This window comes from Clinocottus analis, unplaced genomic scaffold, assembly GCF_023055335.1.
Source record: "Clinocottus analis isolate CAN_PGR_092001 unplaced genomic scaffold, fCliAna1.0.p SCAF_6, whole genome shotgun sequence".
NCBI classification, from domain to species: domain Eukaryota; kingdom Metazoa; phylum Chordata; class Actinopteri; order Perciformes; family Cottidae; genus Clinocottus; species Clinocottus analis.
In genome coordinates this window covers 11,953,681-11,974,944 of record NW_027176218.1, presented here as the reverse complement: position 1 = coordinate 11,974,944, position 21,264 = coordinate 11,953,681, and the positions used below count along the sequence as shown (strand labels likewise).

Here is a 21,264-nt window from a genome sequence, read left to right as displayed (position 1 = left end):
ACGGAGACGCCTGATGGACCACTTCGTGCTGGTTTCAGCTGTCCTTCCGTGTGCCTGTCGAGAAAGTGCTCTTCGATTCTCACAAATATGGCGTTAGGTACCTTTGTATACCTTTTACAGCATGTCTTTAGGAATATCTTTTTTTTTTTTTTTACATTTCCAAAGAATAACCTTAACAATAAAATGGAAATTGTCAAATTAAGACATACTATACTATGACTATTTTTTTTTAAATTTCTAATCGCATGCTATACTATTTATTTTTCCATCAATTCATTGTGAAATACAATATTATTGCATGTTGTATCTGCTTACCTTTATTAATCATAAGTGGTTTTCAAGTTATATTTAATTTTATAATATTTTAATGGCATACTACTATTTCTTTTACATTATACATAAATGATGAATTTGTATATAATTTATCAATGATATACTAAATTAAAGTATTTTTTATTTTAAGTTATTGATAATGCTGGACTTTTTTTCATTGCATATTGACTAAAGTTTTGATATAATCTACATCTGTATTTCATAATATCATATAATAATATTCATAGAATTGTATTTCATAAAATATATTAAATAAAATACTATGAATATAGTACTATACTATTTCCTGAGATAATATGTATACATTAATTTTATAGAATACCATTGAATGTCATAAAATCAGATGTCAGTGTAGTGTGCTATTAAAATAAATGTTTGAAAAAAATATATTTAAGTATGCTATTAAGAAATGTCATGAATGTCACGGTATATAGAATACCATAAAACATCTTTAAAAAGCATTAGTATGGAAGGCCATAATAATTGTCATTTATAAATGAATTGTCTAGTATCAGTATATTATTATAGTCAGTGATGTGTTGTGCTGATGTCACAGCTAATTGGGTGGCTGTCCCTAGAATTGGAGAAGCATTATTGCCTTGTTTTATTTATTTTATTTTAAGTTGGATACTTGATTTGCTTTGTGCTTCAAAAGTTTAACTGTAACATCATTGATACTATAACATAGCATTTATTGATGAAATAGTTTCATAGTTGCTTCTACATTGATGTTTTATCCTCCAGCTCATCATCAGCTCGTTTGACAAATGCACATGTATCTAATTGCATTAATACTGGTTTAATTTCATTTGCGTCAAGCCAATACCCGAGCCTCACTATTGTGTGAAAACTGGCTCTCTGAAATGGCTTTCTGGGAAACCTAAATGCAATGAAGCCATCTTTTATGTTGATTAAACTTGTGCTTTTGCTGCTGTGTCCAATTATAATTGAAATTGCAGTAATGAATAAAAGTTACTGACTGAAAATGTTAATTACCAATCAAAATAATCATCAGTTCAAGAAATAGATACCTTGAAAAAAACATGGTCTAAGAGAATTTACATTGCACTAATACACATTTAAAATACTAATGGTGCTCATAACCCTGATAAAATGATAAGTACTAATACAACAGGGCCTTTAACAATGACATTAAAATAGGATTTCATTAAGCCTGTGCTGTTTGCTTTTTGTTCTTTATTGTGCTTTTTTTGCTTCATGCTGGGGGAATTTCCAAAACATCATACTTGACATTATTCAGCCACATCGATAATCAGGGGTGAAAGGAAGTCCGAGTGACGAAGTCCAAAAGAGAAGCTTGGAGCTTGGGCTCTTGTGGAAGTTACCTGTGGGCAGAAAATAATTTCAGTGAAGGAACAAAATAGAATCATATTTTGGGTCTTTTAATCAATAAAATAATGTGTTATTTGATTATCAATGCAGTTTCTTACCTGCTCAGGATAGTGAGCTCCGGGTCCTGGTTTCCGTGAGGTTTCACCAGGTGGGAAGTTGCGTCCTAACATGCTAATATGGGGAGGTTTGTATCTGTAAACACAAGGGTCGACAACTTTGTAGGCAGCAGGGCCCGGAGTCTGGAGAGGAAACAAAAGTGTTTAGAACAAGTAAACCACATGTTGTTTTTTAAAAGTAATTTCACACTCGCATACCTTCTTCAGGTCCTCGTGGAAGGTTCCAAATTTGTTGCGGCCGCAGAATGAGAAGGTGGGAGCTGCAGATGCCACCACAGTGTTGTGTCCCAGCATTTGAGGCAGAGAGTAGCAGGCTGGACCTGAAGAATGAGCAACGAGCAAAGTTTAGATTGTATGCGCAATGGAACTTGGAAACCCACAGTTCAAATATTGCTGACACCAAATACAACATCTTACCTGGTGTTTGGAAATTGCTGATGTCTTTGCTCCTCCCGGACAGAGAGTATGCAGGAGAAGTACGGAAGTGTAACTTTTCTGAATGCTCTGGGGAGTATTTTCCTGAAACACCAAAGAAAGTTCATTAAAAACACTGCTGACAGGCAAATGAAAATAGTGTGTGTTGTGATGAAAGCGGCATACAAGTGAAAAGTCTGAGATTAGATCTCAGCCGTATTCCATATTCACTCTTACAAAGTCTATGTTAATGTTAAGGGCCTCTGCTGACCTGGCCCAGGAGCCTGGAAGCTGTGCAGCTCCTTTGGACGGCTGTAGAGTGAAAACGCAGGAGCGCCATCTCGGCCCACTCTGGTGATGTTGGAGGGGATGAGGTAGCTCGGGCCAGGGCTTGTAGTATCATACCTGTGGTCATGACGTGTCCCAAAGCTGTACATGGGTGCTTTGTATTTCGTAGGGTCATGGTTACGAATACCTTCATGGAGGGAAAAACGACAAATAAGGTCAGTTATAAAAATATTAACTGTGCCGGTGGTGGAAAAGGCTTAATGTATGTCATGATGAATGTCATACCTGTGAGTCCAGGCAGTGCATACTTCGGTCCTGGGTTGCCATAGAGGGCAGCTATTGGTCCTCTTGGCTTGTGGGGCCTCCAGGTACCAACCCAACCTTCATCGTTTGACATTATCCTGAGAGAAGGATTGTGACCGGAAGCATGTTGAAGAGTTAGCTTTTAAGTTATGAACGAGAACGATGTCTCCCTTACTCAAGGGGTCTTGACACACATCCTCTACCCTCTCTTTAGAACTGTTAACAGGTCTTTCTGATGCTTTCTTCAGAGTCCACTCTTAACTTGGTAAATATGTATTTAGATTATGTGCAGCAAATACCTGGGACCATTCATTTCATATATTTATTTTTCTCAGGCAGTTAAATTGTGACTCATTCAGGCAATTTCTGAAACTTACACTACACCTAACATTACACAGCAGGGAAAATAACTGCAGTTGTTGTAATAGTTATATTATAATAGTTATTAACGATTGTTATAAGCTAAAAACATTTAGGCAAAGCAAGGCGACATGGAATAGAGGCCTACGAAACGTTTGTGGCTAAAGATTAACCAATGCCAAAACCAGGAACACATAAAACAACTTAAAATAAATAGATTCATTATTTTTACCTTATTTATCCTGGTCCAGCGAGCCTCTCTACGTCAAGGTGTAGGTGTTATGGTCGAGTCCCTGGGTCTCGGCATGAGCATTGAACCCAAACACAAATTGTTTAGTGCTTGTCAACTTCACTATGACAACGTTGCCACGGAGACTTTCTGACAGTGTCATGTGATGTCAAAAGCAATTCTTAATATGTTTTATTTTTTATTTTTACTAAAAACACAGCTGCAGATGGTGTAAATAATTTATTAGGCATGAAAATCTGGACCAGGTTACAAAATCACACTGTGGATATACTGTCTGGATTTGACCTGCGAGTATGAGGGAACAGGAGCATACATACTATTTATTAGAGACATGGAACTACATGTTTGATCCTACAGTAATCACCTATGTAGCGTACTCCTCTGACAGATGGTCTTGGACTTTAACTGATGATTTTTTAAATGTCTTTATTCCTTACAAAACAAAATGAATCACTAAAAAACCAACGTAAGAACTTGTTCCTCTTCAGGGGAGTGCTGAAACCGTTTCTTAAACATTCCGTATCACCGTTATAAACTTCTTTTTAGCCTTTAAACGGCGCACTCTGACTTCCGGTTTAACCGTAATTCTCGCCTTCAAAATAAAAGCACCTTACAACAAAACATGAAATCAAATACATTTTGCTTATGGCAGACCAAAACATGCAACAAAAAAACAACTAAATTGATTGCCAAACAGTTTCGAACTAAAGCACACATTGAGTTACTTACAACCTAACTTTACCCACTGACTTTGTAATTGTTTATCACCGGCAATCAATGCTGGAAAAGGATAAAAATGTTATAACTTAAAACATATATAACATATGTTTTAGTTATTGGCATATGTTTGCGAATTTATTGCGCTGAGTGAGTTGTATTGTATAAAGAATGAGCAAAAACAACATTTTAGTGCCAGACACTAGTGAACGCTCTTTATCAGACGAGATCATAGTTATTATTACACAAGTTACAAGTTATTTGATGTATCTAAAATGCAGAGACGGCTGGTGTGAAATACATATCTGTTGTGTACTTTTTGTTCATATTTTGTAATGGGGAAGATTTAACTGGATTAGACTTGGGGACTGAGGCAACAGAAGCCTGGTAGCTGTCCAAATCCGCCTTTTCCCAGCAGATATTTTAACTGATCATAGCAGGAAAAGCACACAACATTAACCATGGCTCTCTTCAAGTGTACCAGGAAGCCATGATAATGTGACAGTGAGCATCAATACCAGTGCTCTGAATCTCAAGCTATAAATGTAAAAAAGAAAAAGAAAAAGAAGAAGCAGCACCTGCCACACTTTGATTTTTTTCCCACAATACAGTGCCAAAGATGAAACAACATTTAAAATAAAACTGCTCTGTTAGTTTTTGTAAGGACTCGTCAAAGTGTGCCATTGGTGCTGCAGGCCCTCCTGAGATGTGTGCAGTTGTGGAAGGTTTCTCTCAAACTTGCCTTCAGAATCTTCATCAAAGTTGCAAGGCTTCCCAACTCCTCCTGGGGTTGCTGTTGATTCAAAAAACAAAAAAAAAGGCTAATTATTGAACTTACAATAGAACGAACAATACACCCTTAACATACTTTAATTCCACATGTCTTACCCTTGTAAGTGCTCGCACCAGTCGTTGCAGCACTGCATCCTCTCTGTGTGGACATAAGCTGGTCACCGTGCTCACACAGCTCAGGAGACAATATATGGTGTGTCTCTGTGGCTGAAATCATGAAATATAGAAAAAATATGTTTCTAGATCTTTGCCAAAGAGGTTAAGATATTTTGAGAATACTCAACAGCCAAATAATGATGCATTATATACCTTTTTGAGCACACTGAGAGACTTCCTGTTCCCCAAACTGTCGACATCGTCTGCACTCAGAACAGGCTCCTGGATGAGGAAACAGAGATAGGACTGAGAGCACAAAAAACTAAAATTCCACACTTCAAGCTATATATTTTTTTGCCACTGACCCTCAACTTGTCCAGCCAGGTCCACAACAGACAACTGAGAACCTGAGGCTCTGACTCGGTGACCAGCAGAGCCCAGCCACAGTCACTGCTGTTCAGTTCCTCCTGGTGGAAAGGTGAGTGATGGTATTACGTCTGTATGTCTGAAACTATGTGCCACTGCTGTCTTGGCCAGGACACACTTGTAAAGTAGTTTTTTTTTAAAATCTAAATAAGGCTTTCTTGGTAAAATAAAAAAATAAAAAAATAATAAGTTGGTGGCTTTAAAAATCTAAATCAATGTGACATTTGGCTTGCAGCCGTGTTTTTCACCTGCAGCAGAGCTGATCTTTGCAGTATTGTTTCACCTCGAGGACCGTGGTCTGCCATTGCCTTTGCGACAGCACGGGCGACTGCGGTTGAGCCAGAATAATGAGGATTTCTGCAAAACTTTATATGACATCAAGACAAAAATGTTTTAAAGAATTCATATCAAAACTTTATATGTTAGCTACATTTTCTGATATTAAGAATCACAGTTACCTCAGTGGTAGAGCTGCATTTCTGAAGTGCCTTTTTCACCAGGGAGTGAGACCTTTTAGCACAGTTGTTGTTTGTTGTCATGCTAGATTTGGGGATGTTAAGTGAATGAGAGGCATTTTTGGTGGTCTGGTTGCCTGGTGAAAGTGTGGCAAGCATCGGACTACCGGGTCTCAGATCAGGTTGTATCAAATTCTGTACACACCATTGTCTCTCATTTCCAAGTGCTGGTGTGCAGTATGGACTCAACTCTAGATCCTTCAGGACAACATGCAAACAAGTGAGAAAAGCTTCAATGACCAGTCAGATTGTACAGAAGACATTCAGAAATTGTATGTAATTGTTGACAAATAATGTGACATTGGACCTCAATTACTGCAATCTTGCTGAGGTCAGAGTCGCTGTAGCTGCGTTTGTCCAATAGCACCTCTCGCTTCCTCTCCAAGAATCCCAGTGGCTCGTCCCAGGAGGACACCGACCCCGAGCTGCCCCCCGGCCCCTTGTGACCCTCCCTCAGCAAGGGCAAGTGCTGTTTGGACACCAGGGTCTCCCTCACAGACCTGTTCAGGGTCCTCAGTACTGACCTCTTCTCCAGCTCAGCCTGGATCTCTGGAGGAGCAAGGAGACCCAGGGCTAAGCAGGAGAGATGCACACACAGGAGGTACACCACCTAATAAAAGGACACATATGAGGAGAAGATGAGCTGTTCTCTATTGCAGCCAGGTGTTTATGACAAAGGATTAATGTAACAGAATTATGAGCTCTGGACCTTAGGTGTATGTCTGAGGCTGCGTGCCTCCTGGCCATGCAGCATTATTGCCTGTCGGTTTAGGTAGTGCTGCAGCGTGAAGGGGACGCCGTGCCGCATGTTGAGGTCTGGGTATTGGGCCAGCTGTGTGCCGAGCAGGCGAGCGAAGTCAAACACCTGGCTGAGCTGCGCCCGGGTCTGGATAGAGCGTGGCCTTTTAATCCTTACGTAGTGGACGGCTTCACTCGGACTGATGCGCAGGGTGTAAATCAGGTAACAGGCTATCAGGACACCTGAGCAGGAGTACGGGGGCAAACACACTCAATATAAATATGCACAAGCTGGCAGACACAGCGTTTATATGAACAGTAGACAGAGTACTGTTATTCCTACCTGTCCTGCCCAGTCCTGCATGGCAGTGCACAGCCACCCTTCCTTCCCTCACTGCAAAGGCCAAAACTTTCACCCCATCGATCATAGCGACGAGGGAGGACACACCGTAGTCTTGCATCCCAAAGTTGTAAAAGTAAACTGCAAATACATTGATATGTGAACACAGGAATGCATTTAGGATCATTATGAACATTCATGAGGACAACTGTGTTTGTAGGATATTTAATAATTTAGAAACTCAGTACACAGTCTGCCAACCACAACTTTGTTTCCACACTATTGGTGCAAACCACAGCTGTCTCTCAAAACATGTGTATGACAATAGCTGTGCTTAGTGGTTAGCATGCCCGTCTTTAAATCAGAACCCCGGCTCCGCTAGTCCATGTGGTTGTGTCCTTGAGCAAGACACTTAAACCCTAATTGCTCCCCGCTGCTGTGTCTACGGTGTATCGAGCTAAATGTAATGTAAGTGTTTCTGGTGCAGTCTTTCATGAGGTGTATTACTGTACGAAGAGCTCACTGTCATTGTCCATGAAGATCTGTGGAGAGTACGTGAAACCACTTCCAGAGTCGAGGGGCGGTCCACAGTGAGCATGCTCTCCAGGGAGCTGCATGTTGATGATTGACCTGATGTTCAACCTGGGAGAAAGAGATACATTATGAAGACAATGGTTGACACTCGTGCCGTGTTTGTGTAGTAAAGGTAAGCTGTATTGTTATTGTAAGCAATGTGGGTGTATGATAAGGAATAGATTAGTCCATATGCTTGCACACTTATGTTTACGTAATTATGTTTACATCACACAATTTCATTTATTTATTATTATAAATGACTTATATTTCTACAAGGGCTTTTACATTTTGTGTGTAAATAAAAAACATTGTCAGATGTCTCATCCACATTTCAAAAGTTTTTCCCACTTTGTTTTGAACTAATTCCCTGTATGTGCACAAGGAGTTGTACAAGGAAAATGTTTGCATCTTTTAGGTTCATAATTCCTACTACTCAAGTATCATGCGTAGCCACACACTGCACATGCACACATCAGAACAACACACACATTGCTGGAATAAGAGGGATTACCTTCGAAATTGTTCTATGATGTCGTACTTCTCAATTAGATGATTGGATGGTCGGGCCATGGCAATGATGTCATCTGTAACCCTGCAATAGGAAGAAGTTCATAATTAGTCATTTGTCACTTACTGTGTTGTTCACATAACGCCAGCAGCATCTATGAGTCTGGTGTCTCACCAGGAGGAGAAAAGGCCTCGAATAGCCTGTTGATTTAATTTCCAAAACTCCGGTCCTTCATAGCGGCAGTCTATTCCTCCGCAGGTCAGCAGACACAGGAGCTTGGGTGGGATCGCCTTCACGAGGTTCTCCCTGGCCTGGGAGTAGGAAGGCTGTGGTACTGGTATCAAGACCGACATCATCCTGCATCGAGGGAAAACCTCAAGATCAGCTTGAGCTATCACGCCGTAGATGTGAAGGCCCACCTCGTCACCTTCTTGACACACTGGCTCTGCGCTTTTGACAGTCACAGCTTGTTAAACTATGAAACAAATTGTAGTTGTGTACTGTTACTTCAGTAGTTTAGCATAATGGGACAGTCTCAATACTACAGTTAAGTTACCAAAACAAAAAAATGCCTTAAGGCTGGTAAGAATATAAAAAAATCACAACATATTTAGAATATACTTATTTCTTAATCTATAAAATTTAATGCAATAAACAAAATTTGAAACTTACCCTTTTGATTATGCTGGAAAGTGAAGCTGTAAATCCCATTTAATGTATTGCCAGTGTTAAGAGTGCAGGAAACAAAGGGAAAATGCTGCTGAAAACTGCAGGACACACATGTGACCCACCCTGCTGCATACAGATACACACTGTGTTGACCCAGCTCCACTAAGCCTGATTAACTGTCATAAATACATGAGAAGACATTCACACATTACAGCAAGCCAATTATATAATGCTTATAGCTTCACCTATAAACACTGTATGAAGGTTCTGATTACCAGGCACTAGCCAAAGCTTCAGACATTTTTGTTGGTCTCACTGTTAATAGGCAGCAATGGGGTTTGCGTTTACTTAATAATTGAAATAATGGATTGTTCATTTACCGTCCAAACACACTGTCTACCTTCACGACTTACCAACTATCTGAAACAATTGAACATTTTGTGGATGAACGGAATAACGATTCAAGAGTTGTTGTGAACATGAAATACATAAAATGTATTTAAATAGCATGTCTTCATTTTAAGGTCCAAGCATGAGACACAGGAAGGCCTCTCCAATGCATTGCATATTATTTTGGTTTAATATTGTATTATTCATTGTTTGCTGTCCACTTACTGTAGTTTCTGAGAAAATAGTCACAAAAAACAACAGACTCCCATTTAGTGAACCATTTACTGACCATAACAAGTTGTAAAGACACAAAAACATAAATGAACATGCTGGAAGGTTCTCTGCATTTTAGCTCTCAATGCAAAAAAAGCTTGCTTGCCTTTGGATATTTCCAACATGCAGAAACAGATGTGTAGTGGTTTCAAAGTGAGTAATATTCAGCCAAAGACAGACCAGGAAAAATATAGATTTCTTAATAGACCTAAACACCTTTTACACTTATCAGGCACAGATCCTGATAGAAGACTTTTTTAGTCTGTTATTGTGAAACACAGTTTGAACTTAAAATAAGCATGAATCCATCTGACCTCTGCCTACATACACATTTTTTTTCAAAGTATATTTTGAATGAGTAAATGCTTCAGGTTCAGATACAATAACAAGTGCTTGAATGAGTCTGGTCCAAAATGCAAATTTGTTTTAACATAGTCTTTATTCAGAGCTTTTCTGTAAAATATTTTTTGGGAATAATTTTAAGAGTGGCAGCTCCAGCATCTGCAAGCATAGGTTGGAATGTATACACAAAAATAATGTAATACGGCAGGTACGTTGTTGTTTACAGTATTCGCCTTCAGACAGCACAACAAACTCAAACAACAAAAAAACATACTACTTTACTGTGTCACACTGGCATTGACCATGTGTCAACACAGAAAAGGCGCTCCCTCCCTTCTTTTAGGGTAAAAAGGATTTTCTGTTAGTGTGTCAGCAGAAATGAGAATTCTAATTAAATCTTGCTTTCATGCATGGCGGTTATACAAATAAAGGTTAGAAGAACATAAATGGTATGAAACCTAGTTGATAGTGAAGTTATGTTTAAAAGAAGCAGTGGTTCTGCTGCACCTCAGCATACATTGCCAAACAAAATTAGGCGTCTTATTGGAATATTTTGTCTTGTAAAAACAAACACGTCACTTAAGCACGTGAAGAGTGAGCACAGCCTCAGGATGAGATATGAAAAGAATTAGTCAGATTTGTGTCAAGAGGGACCAGAAGGCACAACATTCCCTTTAGATTCATTTACTGGGAGGCCATGTGGTTCCACACAACCAACTAACTGGAAAATCGATGCAATCCTCATCCATCTCATTCTACGGGCCTTTACAGAAATGAGTTAGCATAAGAAGGTACTGAAGAGCAAAGGGTCGGTTCTGTGAGTGAGTCAAATATCCAAGAGGGGTTGGACAGCCGCACAGCCCGCGGGAGCCGAGAATTTGTCCCTCACCAAAGCTCTACAGATATACCATCACATCCCCTAAGCTCGGCTCAATAATGGCAATAAGAAAGTCACTAAAGTGTCATAAGAAAGTCAATGCAAGTACTCAATTACTGCAAATTCGGTCTCAACAGGAGCAAAGGTGTCAAGTGAAAAAACAACTTGAATTACTTCAATTGTTTCCATAGAAATTCCCTAAACGGTCATTTGCTCATCATGTGAAATTACAAATTAGTGCCATGTAAGAATATGGGAACAGAAGGAGAAAAAACAACGGTAATTAAATTGATAAGAAAAGTAAACAGTGATATTAAAATTTCCCAAATATGATTATACATTGTCCACCAGCCTTCTCCTTTTTGTGAACATTGGTTCCGGAAGACCAAATGTTTCTGGATCAAATGTCTGTGCCTTCATTCCTGTCTCCTGCCTCTTTTGCTTTCCGTTATGGCGATCTATTTGACAACTCTTGGGATAGCCAGTCCAGGCCCTCGTACAGCCCAGTGCCCTGGGTAGCGCAGGTTGACTGAATGTGCCACTGTGGAGTCAGAGATGATACGGCGTACATTAGGTATGAGAAAGATATGAATTCAACTCCACGCATGAATCTTGGTGTAGGAGAGCAAGTTTAGTTAGATTACTTACACGTTTGTTGCGGAGGAGCATAAGGCCAAGTTTGTCTGTGAGCTCGTTGACTGGTAAGGCATTGGGAAGGTCCTGTTTGTTCGCAAAAACCAGCAAAACAGCATCTTTCAACTCATCCTCATCCAACTAGAAGGAGGGGGAGAGGGGTGAGAACAGATTTGAACATCAGTTGCAAGATTGCAGAAACAGCTAAAAGGGTGACATTATTCATTATATACTACGTAGTATTCTATGTTTGTCTTGAGTACTCATGACGTCTAGCATCATGAGAACGTTTCAAGACAGTATGGCAGTCACGATAAGAGCTGGTCGGGTTCTCTTAATGCAAACAAAATCTGCTTCAATGCTTCTTATGCATAGGGGACTCTGGCTCATCCTTTATAAAAGTAAAGCACATAGTGTCTCACAATTTCTTGCAGCAGTAGTATTTAAAACTACACATGATTTTACTGCTTATAATATTAAATTATCAACAAGAGATCATCATTCATGAAATCATACTAGTTGAGATTCATGTTGATAAATATGATTATATGATTGGAAAGGTAGGCGAGCAACCATTCGAAATGTAAGAGCCATTTTGTTACACTTATGTGACTGACAATAGCAGTGTGTGTGTAAATAGCTGAAGGCTTAAGAAGCAGTGTAAACAAGTTGTCTTTACTTTACCTGTTGACATTCTTATTTTCATTTTTTTTTAAAACACTACTCCGATGCTCATTCCGCACTGGACTACAACGCTTCATGGTTAAAAAAAAAAAAAAAGTAAAAATACACCGTCACAAAACTTTGCACCTTGGTGAAGTGACAGTTCACTTTGTGTTTAGTTTATTCTTTGTCCTGACAATATTTTGTTGACTCGTCAATAAGTTGACCACACTTATTGTAATGAACCCGTTATGTCTTTAATACTGAGGACGCACAAAGCAATTGTAATATGAGGATTAAGGCGATAAGACATACTCTTGATGTGCTCAGAATAAATAGTTATCCAATGATTTTAAAACCACAGGCTAGCAATGTAACACACACACACAGTGCTAATTTCATTTTTTTTCCCCCCATTCAGTCCATCAGTTCGGACAATTGTTCCAATACATTGCATACAATTTAGGTCTCGTTTAAGTGGTTGATTAACCGCATGCCAGTATGTTGTGCGGGGCGGACTGGCTCATGACGGGCCACTGCATCAATAAAGAGCAAAGTCAGGAACACTTAGAAGAGCAAAGCTGCCAACCCCCCTATGTTTTAGGTCCTTTCCTTAATAATTGCATACCCAAACTAAAAAGGGTGCATCTCTGCAACCATCTGGGCTATTTGAATAATTTGAGTTATAATTTTTAAAAAAAGGTACGTGTGATATTTTCTTCAGATGTGCAATTATCAGTCTATATGTTACTGGCTAAGAGTAAATTAAGATGACAAAAAAAAAAAAAAAAAATGATTTCAGGTCCGCCTAGAAAAAACAAACACTTTCAGGATAATTATTATTTTGAAATTACGCAGCTGTAAGATCTAACTCTAACCCAAATCATACCACAATATGTGAACATTCTTTCTGCAAAGGTTGACTTTGACTTTAAAATGAAGCAGAACAAAGTGAGAAGGTTTAGTACAGAGAAAAGTCAGGCGAGGTCTCAAACTGGCATTGGGGCACATTTGCGCACATCTGTGACATGTACGAAACTATATATTTCACTTGTATATTACATATGATGTGCAATACATAAAAATACTGTAGTTTTTGGCTGTTTCCCTCCCCACCCCTTCATAGAACAAGCTATAATTTACAGTTTTATATAACAATCGCTCAATCTTGGGTTTTTAAAAAGGTAAATCATTCAACCCGTGTTTTCTAGCAGACATAAGTTTACCTAAAATGCCAACATAATGATTTTTGCATAATGACGAGTTTAACTGAAATATTCAATCAAATCTGATGACTAAGTGTCTGGCATCCATCACAGGACTAAACAAATGAAAAATAGCTGACAAAATTAAGAGAAAGGGCATTTTAATTTGTAATAACTGAAATTAGATTAAAATAGTGACTTTATTGACTAAACTACTAAGGATAGAAAGGACTCAAACGGGACTAAATAATAATAATAATAATAAATTTGTCTAAAGATTAAAACCAAGACTAAATGTAAAATAGCTGCCGAGCTGAACTTAATAAAAACCTACCATCTTCTTGAGCTCCTCTGAAGATTCTCCCACTCTTTCTCTGTCATTGCTGTCGACTACAAAGATGAGGCCCTAGAAATTAAATACATCAAAGTTGTTAGTTTTCCTTTTAAGTTTTGATGCTAAGGAATTGCCAATTATCGAGTATGACTGCTTGGAAAATAATTATTTGTGATAAAATTTGAAGATGCAAGGTTTCCAATCTTTCATAAACAATTATCTGGGTAGGTACAGGAAGAAGTGTAACAACTGTATTCCTTTATCCAATTAAAGCAAATATCTAAAACAAGTAACAAGCTACATGAGAGAGTACATGCTTGTAGTTTTAAATGTGAGGCTTAAACTCATCTTCTTTTTCAAACGGCACAGAGGTAGCCTGAGGAAAACAAACATGCAAAAAAAGCCCTCCTTCAAACATGTGCTGCAAAAATACTTGTTGAAATGAAGACGAGTTGAAATAATGTAAAGTGGAATTCAGAAAAGCTTTAGCATAAGACTTTGACACGAGTACTGAAGTTAACTAAAACAGCTTTACTTAGTGATCCGAGTAGACGTATTTGAGAGTTGCGCACTCCCATTTTACTATATCAACCATGGGCTGAACCCACTGCACTGAAGCGTTCATACCTGTGTGTTCTGGAAGTAATGTCTCCAGAGGGGTCTGATCTTGTCCTGGCCACCCACATCCCACACAGTGAAGCTGATATTTTTATATTCTACTGTCTCCACATTGAAACCTTTACATGGGAAAGAACAGCGACAGATCCTTATAGCATTATACACAAAGTACAATGACTCAAACATGTTGAGGTACACAGCAAAACGACCCCAAGTGAACTTAAAATAACAGCGCATGTCTCTTACCAATGGTTGGGATGGTCGTCACGATTTCACCAAGCTTCAATTTGTACAAAATAGTAGTTTTTCCAGCAGCATCTAGCCCAACTAAAAGGGGGAAACGTGATTAAAATCAACATTTTACCAATTAGTATCGCAATTACATATACATTTACTTCATCGAGAAGTTGGGACTTTACAAGTAACTACCCGGAAACAGGACTGAAAATGAACACGTAACACGTCATAAGGAGTTCGTCAGCATCACCGTTACCCAATAACACGTTATACAGTAGAGAAAAGAAAACGCCATATCGAGTTACCCTCTAACAAGTTAGATTTAATCATTACAAGATATACTTATAGATTTTAAATGGATCATTATACAATGATATCCCAACTAAATATATAATTAACTAACGTGACGTTAGGAAGAGGTTCAAGAGACACTTAACGTTAGCCATTGCGGCCAAAACATCCTTTCTTATAAGCTATTAAAATGTACAAAAATAATATTATTCATAAATCATAAAATTTAAGTCGTGTGTTTGTAGTGGGGGGTGTTGTCGTTTTCAGACTAAATTGCCAACTTCTTTAGAAACACCCGAATGTTAGGGTTATTGGCATAAGCTAGGTTAGCTGAGCGCTGGGGAAGCTAGTGCAATATATATATATATATATATATATATATATATATATATATATATATATATATATATATATATATATATATATATATAAAACACACACACACACACACACACACACACACAGAGAGATAGATAGATAGATAGATAGATAGATAGATAGATAGATAGATAGATAGATATCATATGGTTATTAGTTTTGTATTAATTCTGCCGCAACGTCGTACTTGTTGTACCTTCTGGAGCATAACGGGAGCATGAAAGCACATCGAGAACTAGCTAGAGGTAACTAACGTAAACGGTTACTTCGCTAACAACGGTAAAGCCACACGCCGAGCGCCTCGCTGACGTTAGTAACTCACCCATCAAAATCCTCATTTGTTTTTTGCCAAACATCCGTTCAAAGAGTGTTGAGATGGTGAGCCCCATAACTGCTCGATGATGACTGAATAAATCGTGAAGAAGATGCACAGACAACGGTCACAGCAACACCGACACGTGATCGTTTTACACTGATCCGATTATAGGACACTGCCGAGTGCCACGTTCGGGCCAACGTGGAATATATGACGTCATCAGTTTGAATCAACTTTATTAACACATGTCAATGGCTGTGAACATTGTTTTTTGAGTGTTTATAAAATAAAATATACATTTAAGCTGTTCTCTTAATACAATGCACTGTTAATACAATACACTTTTTAGTCCGTCTTTAAAAACTAGGAAATTACTTGGATTTTTTTAATGCTAAAAAGTAGTTTTCATCACGCTGTAACATGCAAGGCTGTTTGACGCCACTAGATGTCTCTGTAATACAGACGTTTATCATAACATAATGCAAGCTGTGCACCGAGTAACATACAGTTGTTTCAGAGTTCAGAGTTACTGCAATTCACAGTCCCCATGTGTATGAGAGACAGTGTGTGTCTCGAGATGAATGTTATTAATTCAATACCTTACAGAGAAATGATCAGTTAATGCACAGGGTTATAATAACTGTTATTTTGGTAAAACAAATAAATAATTGAAGCCTTTTACAATGATGGTCCAAATAGTAGGAATGATATTTTGTCTCATAGTTTTAATTTCTTGAAAGAGTCGTGGTAAAACCAAGGAAATTCCCATTCCGCCAAAGGATTTCCATCTTAAAGTGTCCCACTAAGCACACACTCAAAGCAGGTGGAGTCAAAACAGCAGCATGTGACAGGGTGTGGACTTTTATAGAGGTGTGCCCTGACAAGAAATCATATTTTCCCGAAGACCTGCTATGGAGACAGGTCATTTAGACTTTTGAATAGACTGATTATTGGAAATTCACCATGGAGCTCAATGGTACACTAAGTAAACATCAGGTAGGCACTTACACTTGACAGCTTAATTATCTGTGAATGCTTTGAATCATTGAAATTGAAAAAAACTGCTTTAAATGAAAACTATTAGGATGGAAATAATATGTACATTTCTTGTAACATGTTTGAATTCTGTTTTCTTCTTTAGATTAATGTTCTCTCTGTTGAGTACTTAGTGTTACTCACTCCCAGGTAAAATACATTGTTATTCATTTTGTTTTTATTGGCAATGACTGTTATTTATTTACATACAAAGTTTCTATAGCAATCAGATTATGGCATATTAAATGAGTTGTACATCAGGCTATAAGTTCAGTTTTCTGATTAGCCAAACTAGAATGGCCACAATTAAGAAGAGGCGGGAATTCTCTTTCTGGCTTTCTTTAGTATTCCTATGTGTCTGTTCTATCATGGATATTCCTGATATGTAAATAGAATTTGCATTTAGTACTGAGTTGTAATTCACAAGATATTTGTAGCTGATCAAAACTTACAACATCCCTTAGTGAACTCATTCACTCTGCTGCTGTGTACGAGTTTACGAGTCCCTCGGTTTATTGTACTCCACCTATTTCTGTTTAACCGCAGTGTCATTGGGAGTTGTTCTGTCCTGGTGGTTTCCATGTTGAGATGGAGGCACCTAAGAGAACAGGTGAGACAGGTTGTTTGTACTTTTATAGTTTTTATAGTTTGTGTTTTAGTGTAGAGCATTTGAAGATTTTGGTCTTCTTATGCATTTCAGAGTTTTAGAGCAAAGCAACATTCTTTATATACATTTCTTTGCAGGTGCACCTCCTAGTGCAGCTCGCCCTGGCAGACCTGCTGGCTGCTCTGATCCTGATGTGCACCAGTGTCGTGAACAAAGTGAGCGCTGAAAACAGAGTAGCCATCTGCCAATACAGCCTGCCTTTGTCACTGGTGAGAAACAGTTACTTTCACTTTGTCCGTCCTCTTATTGTACTCTTAATCATTTACACAATGGTATCCTGGTGGGAACAGGGGCAGAGCTGTGGTTTAACTTACTTCAACTAGATATGAACATTGAGAGAGGCTTGGGAAAATACATCCACTTAGATTTTGATAACTCTTGACGGCCAGATCACTATTGTCTGATCACAGCAGTACAGTTACTTAGAATTGTAACTAAGACTGAGCAGTAGAATAAGTCAAAACGGTTTGTTCATTATATTGCATCTATAAAGCAAATGAGTTGGCAGTTTTGCTGCTGTGTTATGTCACAGTGATAAGAGTTACGGGCAGACTAGATTTTAGTTTCCTTCAGTTACGATTGTGGCTTCTTTCAAAGTACAGATCTGGACAACATTTAGCCTTTAAAGTAAAATAGTTATTCAAAGAAAGGTTAAATTTCTGAACAGATAAAAATGAAGTGACCCCAAGACAAAAATATATATATTTTCATTGGTTGGAGTGATATTCTCAAAACATTTAACCTATTCAAACAAACTATTAATGAAGTACAACAAGGACTTCTGTTGTAAACTGATTGATCTTATATAAATGTAATAACTGAATGCATGAGAACAAAAATATTTTTGTTTCACTGGATATTGTTCTGCAATAAATTGTTATCTTTGACAGTTGTATTTCTATGTGTTTGTCCACTCTCTTTCAGACATTTTATTTCATTTCATTTCTGCTTGTGGTGGTTTACGCTTGGAAGTCAAAAAACGCAATCCAAGGGTGGAGAGCCAGCCCAACAGAGGACGAGGGGGTGCAGGTGAGGCCTCCACTGCATCTGTGGATTATAGTTTGTGCAAAAACAGCAAGAACCAATTAAATAACGTTATTCTCCCCATCTATCTGATTACAGAGTCGGCGTAGACGGAAAAAAGTCGCTATACCTGTATATGCCTTTGTTTGGTGAGTTTGTTGTAAAACCTAAATTACCTTTCCAGCAATTTTGGACATCATCTTAGTGTACACAATTTAATTCTGTATCCCTGTGTTTCCTACGTCACAGGTTGGTCCCCATCACAATGTACTTAGCATACGCGCTCCTTCTCTTCATTGAATCTACCTCGCTGACTCCAATCCCTGACAGTTCATTGAGTGTCAGTAATGATACCAAATACTGCACCAGGTGAGCACAGAACTTTTATTATGAACTTACTCTAAAGTCACTGTTTTCAAATATGTAACAGAAGTGAAACAGATCTGTTCAGCTGAGTTTTTTGACCTTTTGATTTTCTTTTCTTAGTTGTATTTTGTTCTTGCACGTCTGGAGGGATGCCTGCTCTGAAAATGTGAGCATAAAACTCTCGACAATTTTTGACACATTTTAAAACTAAAAGACTCTTTGTATAGACATTCACTTTTATTTGCAGTGTTTTAATTTGAAAGCCTTTGTTTTATTAGTATTTAATTGTAGTGTATTTGATCTACATTGTTAGATATTGTATTTATTCTCAAATCATTTTTGCTATAGTTTGTACTGTAATGTATCTAAGCTATGTATATTTTCTTTCCAGGAAAAAAATCATAACACTTTCATCAGAGGTTTTCTTTTCGTCATTGTGATACCAGTGATGTTGTCTTGCTCTGTAAGTAATAAGCAATCATTTGACATTTACAGTTTTTTGTCAATATAGTTATGACTTGTTTAACTAATTTTACAGTAATATCTAAAGCCATGAATTAGGTATTTACATGTGTGTAGGACAACTGTTATCATTTTTGTTTCTTGTTTCAGGTCATTTACTATCAAGTTGGTAAAATGTATGAAAGACTTAAGCAAGAAGGGCTATTTCCTGTGGAGGGAGATGGACGCTCAAGAAGGAGATTGAAAAGAACATTTTCTACAGCAAGAAATATGGTACTCGTCATCTTATTCTGCTGGACACCAGGTACGTACGTACGCACGCACGCACGCACGCACGCACGCACGCACGCACGCACATATTTAAATCTAATGTACTTTTTTCCTGCTGTAGCTCTTGTCCTCATCCTACTGTCAACCTTGATGATCTGGACAAACATTCAACAACGCAGCCTATTTGTTCTTTATATGGTGCAGGTATGTTTCAGAAGACAATAACGTAAATGAGAAAATGTGAATGTCATCTGATGTCTGAGTTACAGATTACATTATCTTGAATTATTTCAGGCTGCAAGTGTGTCGCTGCAAGGCTTCCTGAACAGCATGGTTTACGCTTGGGCACGGCCCAACTTCACGGAGGCCGTCCTCGGGGAGAATACACCGCTGGTGCCACACCAACGCCTGGCCTTCTTTGATGAATCACTGACTAGCTCGTTTTGATTGTTGAGTCCAAACGCGCTGAGAGACATTTGTTGTGCTCTGGAAACAACATACTGGCCTGAGGCAGACTGACTGCATGCACGCTTCATGACTCGATGTCAATCTAGACTGATTTCATTCGTGGGCCTCGGATTGAAAGAAATAGAAGAAAAAAGATGAAAGACACACAAAGACTCTTTAAACAGTGTCAGTTGCTGATTTTCTTTCAAGAATTAAAAAAGACTTTTTTTTCATAAATGGGGACAAAAAGGACTTCTGGATGAATTGTAAAATTATTATTTCATTTTATTTATATAAATGCTATCAATGTATGTGATTAAAAAAAAACCTTTTTAAGTGTTAAATAATGGATTTGTTGTGAGACAGTCGTTCTGGAGTTCAAGACAAGAAGAATGAAAAACCGGTTATGGTTGCATAATATGCCAACAGCATTGTGTCATTTCAGAAGCATGTGTCGCTTATTAAAACACACACAGTTCAGTCTGAGGGACATTTCTGAGTTTGAACACTGAGGACTGCCTAGTTGCTGCAGACAAAGAAGGAACAAATGATCTGCTATGTCATGTCTGTGTGCAACCATAAATGTATCTCATAAAGATTATTGTGGTCTTGTGAAACAGTGCACTTTCATGTTATTTTATCCTAAACTACATGGTCTTGCTGAAGTAATGATTGACAGACTGCAGGCCAACCTGTTGGTGCTTGATCACCTGACTCACTTATATATCTACTGGACTGTAATGTCAACTTGATATTCACTTTCTTTGTTTCACGTCACATGGTCGCCTACGTGAGGTTGACACACAATATAACACAAGGGTTGTACTTAACGCAGTTTTATGAGGCGAGTTGTGTCCAAAATGATTTATCTGTTAAGAAACAAGTTTTTGTTGTTTTTCCATTGTGTTCATTATAAATTTAGTTGAGGAATGGAAAAGACCCTTGTATAGTATCCTCTGACATGATCAAATATAATGACAGTGCTCCACAGTTTCACTAAAACAGCAACCCTCAGCAGATTTACACTACCTGGGAAAGAAAGAGATTTGTTTTCTTTAAACACAAAACCAACAGTACAAGCCATTATGAAAGCACATTTGACACTTAACAGCTGTCGGTTCTGATTGTTATTCTTTTGGTCATGAGCAGAAAGTAGCCAAGTAGAGCAAACCTTATTATTGTATTAATTATTATTGAGCGTGATGAGGCTCACAGCCATAAAAAGCACCCATAATGCAGTGACAGTACTGCATGTTCATGTTTGTCTCTGTGTGTATGCATAGTTGTTCCATTGATTATCTGCTCAGTGAATTTTCTGAATATGATGAACCAACCACGCAGAATTGCTCAGTATACTCCGAGGCTGTGGTTTAAAAATCACTTTCTGGCTTTCTAAATGTGTTTTGTGCTCCAGATTCAAGGTTAACATAGTAGTTTGGCACTCTAAACACGCCCTCATCAAACTCATCATTGGGATGAAACATGTTTAAAGCAGTCTATTGTAGCCATCTGTTAAAGGTGACACTGTCCACTAAATTTGTTGTCCTGAGGAAAATAAATGACAGGAAAGGATCTCTGACTTAATCAGTTCAAAACCTTTTCAAGGTCTGTTTTTTTTAATCTCCATTAGACAAGTTCAAAAC

General features: G+C 38.2%; 4 protein-coding genes across 4 annotated transcripts; 1 reads left to right on the top strand and 3 right to left on the bottom strand.

Annotated features, from left to right (window-relative positions):
* Positions 1–1,512: 1,512 nt before the first annotated feature.
* Positions 1,513–3,546, bottom strand: cimap1b (ciliary microtubule associated protein 1B). The gene is made up of 7 exons (XM_068604072.1): positions 3,400–3,546; positions 2,790–2,905; positions 2,488–2,691; positions 2,220–2,321; positions 2,001–2,122; positions 1,785–1,925; positions 1,513–1,679 (listed from the first exon to the last, which is right to left on the bottom strand). The coding sequence occupies exons 2-7, from the start codon at positions 2,899–2,901 to the stop codon at positions 1,587–1,589; spliced, it is 774 nt and encodes a 257-aa protein (XP_068460173.1). The 5' UTR covers positions 2,902–2,905; positions 3,400–3,546; the 3' UTR covers positions 1,513–1,586.
* A 45-nt stretch (positions 3,547–3,591) lies between these two features.
* Positions 3,592–8,481, bottom strand: zgc:77752 (uncharacterized protein LOC393862 homolog). Its single transcript, XM_068604071.1, has 12 exons — positions 8,300–8,481; positions 8,129–8,209; positions 7,565–7,683; positions 7,045–7,182; positions 6,673–6,944; positions 6,271–6,573; positions 5,907–6,161; positions 5,697–5,813; positions 5,388–5,489; positions 5,236–5,304; positions 5,023–5,133; positions 3,592–4,927 (listed from the first exon to the last, which is right to left on the bottom strand). The coding sequence occupies exons 1-12, from the start codon at positions 8,479–8,481 to the stop codon at positions 4,805–4,807; spliced, it is 1,872 nt and encodes a 623-aa protein (XP_068460172.1). The 3' UTR covers positions 3,592–4,804.
* A 1,396-nt stretch (positions 8,482–9,877) lies between these two features.
* LOC137803838 (ADP-ribosylation factor 4-like) lies at positions 9,878–15,541 on the bottom strand. The gene is made up of 6 exons (XM_068602622.1): positions 15,358–15,541; positions 14,376–14,456; positions 14,139–14,248; positions 13,512–13,583; positions 11,325–11,450; positions 9,878–11,217 (listed from the first exon to the last, which is right to left on the bottom strand). Exons 1-6 carry the CDS (start codon positions 15,422–15,424, stop codon positions 11,125–11,127), a joined length of 549 nt encoding a protein of 182 aa, XP_068458723.1. The 5' UTR covers positions 15,425–15,541; the 3' UTR covers positions 9,878–11,124.
* A 773-nt stretch (positions 15,542–16,314) lies between these two features.
* Positions 16,315–19,856, top strand: si:dkey-30c15.2 (uncharacterized protein LOC558938 homolog). The gene is made up of 12 exons (XM_068602621.1): positions 16,315–16,347; positions 16,493–16,536; positions 16,933–16,996; positions 17,131–17,262; positions 17,978–18,082; positions 18,176–18,225; positions 18,326–18,445; positions 18,563–18,608; positions 18,834–18,905; positions 19,055–19,208; positions 19,296–19,378; positions 19,469–19,856. The coding sequence occupies exons 1-12, from the start codon at positions 16,315–16,317 to the stop codon at positions 19,619–19,621; spliced, it is 1,056 nt and encodes a 351-aa protein (XP_068458722.1). The 3' UTR covers positions 19,622–19,856.
* The last annotated feature ends 1,408 nt before the right edge of the window (positions 19,857–21,264 follow it).